Source organism: Engraulis encrasicolus, chromosome 24, assembly GCF_034702125.1.
Source record: "Engraulis encrasicolus isolate BLACKSEA-1 chromosome 24, IST_EnEncr_1.0, whole genome shotgun sequence".
Taxonomy (NCBI): Eukaryota; Metazoa; Chordata; class Actinopteri; order Clupeiformes; family Engraulidae; genus Engraulis; species Engraulis encrasicolus.
Window position 1 is genome coordinate 42,018,310 of NC_085880.1, and position 3,575 is coordinate 42,021,884.

At 42.9% G+C, this 3,575-nt stretch overlaps 1 protein-coding gene across 1 annotated transcript in view; it reads left to right on the forward strand.

Annotated features, from left to right (window-relative positions):
- Positions 1-227: 227 nt before the first annotated feature.
- The window catches only part of wbp1la (WW domain binding protein 1-like a), a 21,298-nt gene continuing 17,950 nt past the window's right edge, over positions 228-3,575 (forward strand). The window contains exon 1 of the mRNA XM_063191095.1: positions 228-450. Within this exon, the coding sequence (XP_063047165.1) occupies positions 382-450 (69 nt within the window). The 5' untranslated portion in view covers positions 228-381. The remainder of the gene's footprint in view (positions 451-3,575) is intronic.

The window sequence follows — 3,575 nt, forward strand, 5'->3', positions numbered from 1 at the left end:
CAACAAACACCGTCCTTTTATTTTTTGCGTCACCTGATTTCAAAGCAATGAAAACACTCACCGTGAAGTCACACATTTGCACGGAATGACAGTAGTGCTCGCCGACTTGGTCGTTCGTGTAACTGATAGACAAAACAACCAATAGCCACGTTGATTAATGCCGATACCAGGAAGTTTCTTTGTGAACTGTCCAATCGTGAGGTGGCTAGAGGCGGGCCCTACACCAACTTTGAGACTTGTAGCCAGAGTTGAAGAAAGAACGAAGGATTTATGAACATTTCCTTGCTATGTAGTGAGGTAGATGTTCAACTTAAACTGTAAATGTACCGATAGTGAAAACCAACTTGTGGCCTTCGGGAAGCCAACTCAACTTAGCTCAAAATGGGGCTGTTTCTTTTGAATTTCGCTGGACCAGTCAACTCGGCGACAACACAAGGAACAATCACAGAGGTAACCTATAAGTTATGATGGCTAATCATAGCTTGCTTACCCTGTTGTTTACCAATAGGAAAACGTCGGGTTTGTTGTTTTGCTGTCTACACCTTGCATACTGGTCCAATGACATCTAAGGGATAGTAAGGCACGGTGCTTGACTCGGTTTTCATACAATTCCCTGATTAACGAACTGCTGAAACTGGTGGAAAAATAAAGACAACAATAGCACACAAGCTAGCTGTGCTAGCGCAACCAGTAACGTAATCTTTCAGTTCGGTAGACCTAGCTTTTATTCCGTAGAATTTGCTAACATCAGATAGCTGTCTGTATTTGGTAGTTACCGTTTGTGTTGATATTTTGTGGTTGGCTTGGGCATTATCAGATTAAATTGCCCTATCAATAGTTCTCTCCGCCGCTGTATCTGTTGTTGACGAGGTTAGCTCACGTTATAGACCTGTAATATCACCAGTCGACCAAGACTATTACGTTAGGTTACGCCTAGCGTGAACTGGTCTATCTGCCCGGAAGATTATAGTGGGTTCGGGTTAACTATCTACTATTCGTGTAAGATATTATTCACCGAGCAGCACTGTACAGTGGGCCATAGTAGTCAGTTGATATATAACAGATGACTTAACCGTGACATATGTATGTGTGGCTATTGCATGCTCAACTAAAAGCTGACATCAATGTCTGAAAATCTACAATGAAAAGGCTAGTTTTTGTTCTTTGTGCACTTGCATAATCTCCAGAAAGTGGCTGACGGGGGAAAATGTCTCTAGTGCTGACCTACATCCTAAATCACCTAAACTACCTGTCATCAGGCTTATCTAATGGCATGTCGGTCTGTTTCATTGATTGTATATTAGAGCTAACTATTTACTCTGATTGGTCTGTTTGGTTGGAAAATCTGATAAGAAACCAATACTAGAACTAACTTTTAACAAAGGTCTTCCCTGAAAAAAAAACAAACACAGGACCTGCTGCCCTAGCAGCCAAAACATATTCAACAGTGCGGCACACTGGACTAACTATTGTGTAAGCAGCTTGTTGACTGTGTCATGCTTAGCTTACTGGCTTACTGGGTGTGTAATATGTACAGGTGACTGCACGCTCATCAGATATAAGACCTTGGTCCTGAGTATGCAATAACTATGTACTATGCGGAGATGCCATGGTGTTATTCAAGCACAGACTTTTTAAGGTGGGCGATCTGCCAAAACTGACTGTCCAGAAACACACACACACACACACACACACACACACACACACACACACACACACACACACACACACAGCCAGCCGGCCTTTAGGACTGCCTGTCGGACTGTTTATAAGTAATCATGAACACTGCTGTAAACAGAAGCAGCTCTGGTGTTGTCCCGCCATCGCAAAAAGATGGGAGTCATCTGGCTGTTTCAATTCAGCCCTTAGCCTTTTATTTTTTAATTTTTTGAAAATATTTTTTTTTGTCTTTTACAACCTTATGTGACAGGACAGTTTGAGAGGTGGACAGGAAGCGAATGGGGAGAGAGATAGGGAGGGGTCTGCAAATGACCCGGGCCGGGAATCGAACCCGGGTCGGCCGCATGGCCGACGAGTGCCCTACTGGTTGGCCGTGGCAGGGCCAGCCAGTGGCCTTTTAGATCTCTTAGCAGTTTCCCTCCTCACTCACCCTACAGGTTAGAGGCAGAATCTTCAAATGACATAACAGGCCTACTCTACAAGGTCTCTGAGAAAAGTGTACTGTCGTACAGACCAGGGATGGGCAACTGGAGGCCCCAGGGCCAAATACGACCCGCCTCCTCAGTCAGTGCGGCCTGTGGATGAAACATAATTAAAAAGAAAGTGACCAGATTTACTGCTAAATCAATCTGTTGTAATTCTATTCCTTCCAAACCATGTCGGCAGTCAGTGGGCAACTAACTGCACCTCAAATTCTGTGAGTTGCTGTCAGATCCATGGTGAAGAAATGTGGCCCTCCTTATCATGAAAGTTACCCATTCCGGGTATAGACTATGGAGAGGCAAACCTCATGTAGAAATGCCTTCACTCTTACAACTTCATGACCCTAATGGGAGGGGGACTGGGCTGTGTTGTTTCAATGTTCAGTATTTAATTCAAAAAAAGATTCCTACACATTATGTGGCTTATCATATGCTGTATGATGTTTGAATGAGCGTGCTCATTCATTCAAGTCAAAATGTTATCATGCGATATGGCCTTTAAAACTTTTCTTTCTTAAGTCAGTATTGACGTAAGGGCATTGTTTTTATAATTGCACTGTTTAGTTCCTGCTTGTGACTACCATCTGTTTCAGTTGTGGACTGCGTACGCAGTAGCAGATGTGTAATCAAAGGTACCTTACTCATTGTGTAATGTGTCTAGGCCGTCAGAATAGCTTTTTTTTATCAGGACCACATGCCATTTGAGTGAAGTGTCAATATTTGTTGAGGATTTAAGTGCCGTCACATCATGTGATCTTCCCGGCAGTATGCAGCAAAAATTGGCAGCCGTTTGAAAGACGGAAGTTTATTTATTTGACACAGGGAGAGCATATACAAAATTAATAAAATTGAAAATAATCTTAACATTTATTGTAGCCACAGAGACCAAGAAAATTCCAAATTCCATCCATTTGTTCATGACCTCTCATTTGTTGCAAGATATGGTAGCTACCGGTAATGATTTGCAAGATATGCTCTCTCAACAAAATGGTCTTTCTTTCTTTATTTTTTGATTTTTTTTCTGTGAGAGTTAATAAGAAGTGTTGGTGAAGGATATCTGGCGTGGTGTGGTGAGTGTGTGCAGGGCCGGATTAAGATCGCTTTGGGCATCTAGGCTACAGGTTGCTGTCCCCCCCCTCCTGGAGGGCAAATTTATTGACAAGTTTACATAATAACGACTCGAGCCCTCATAATTACCAGATAGGAATTAAGGATAACATGTCTACCAACTGTGAAGATGAGTATTAAATAGGTTCAAAACTGCACTCAAGAAGACAGAAGATTTTTTTTTCAATGTTGCATTTTGTCATGCAGGTGGGGGGCCCTAGGCTGCAGACATATCTAGCCTATGGGGGTCCCCTAGGCTGCAGCCATATCTAGCCTATGGGGGGCCCTAGGCTGCAGCCATATCTA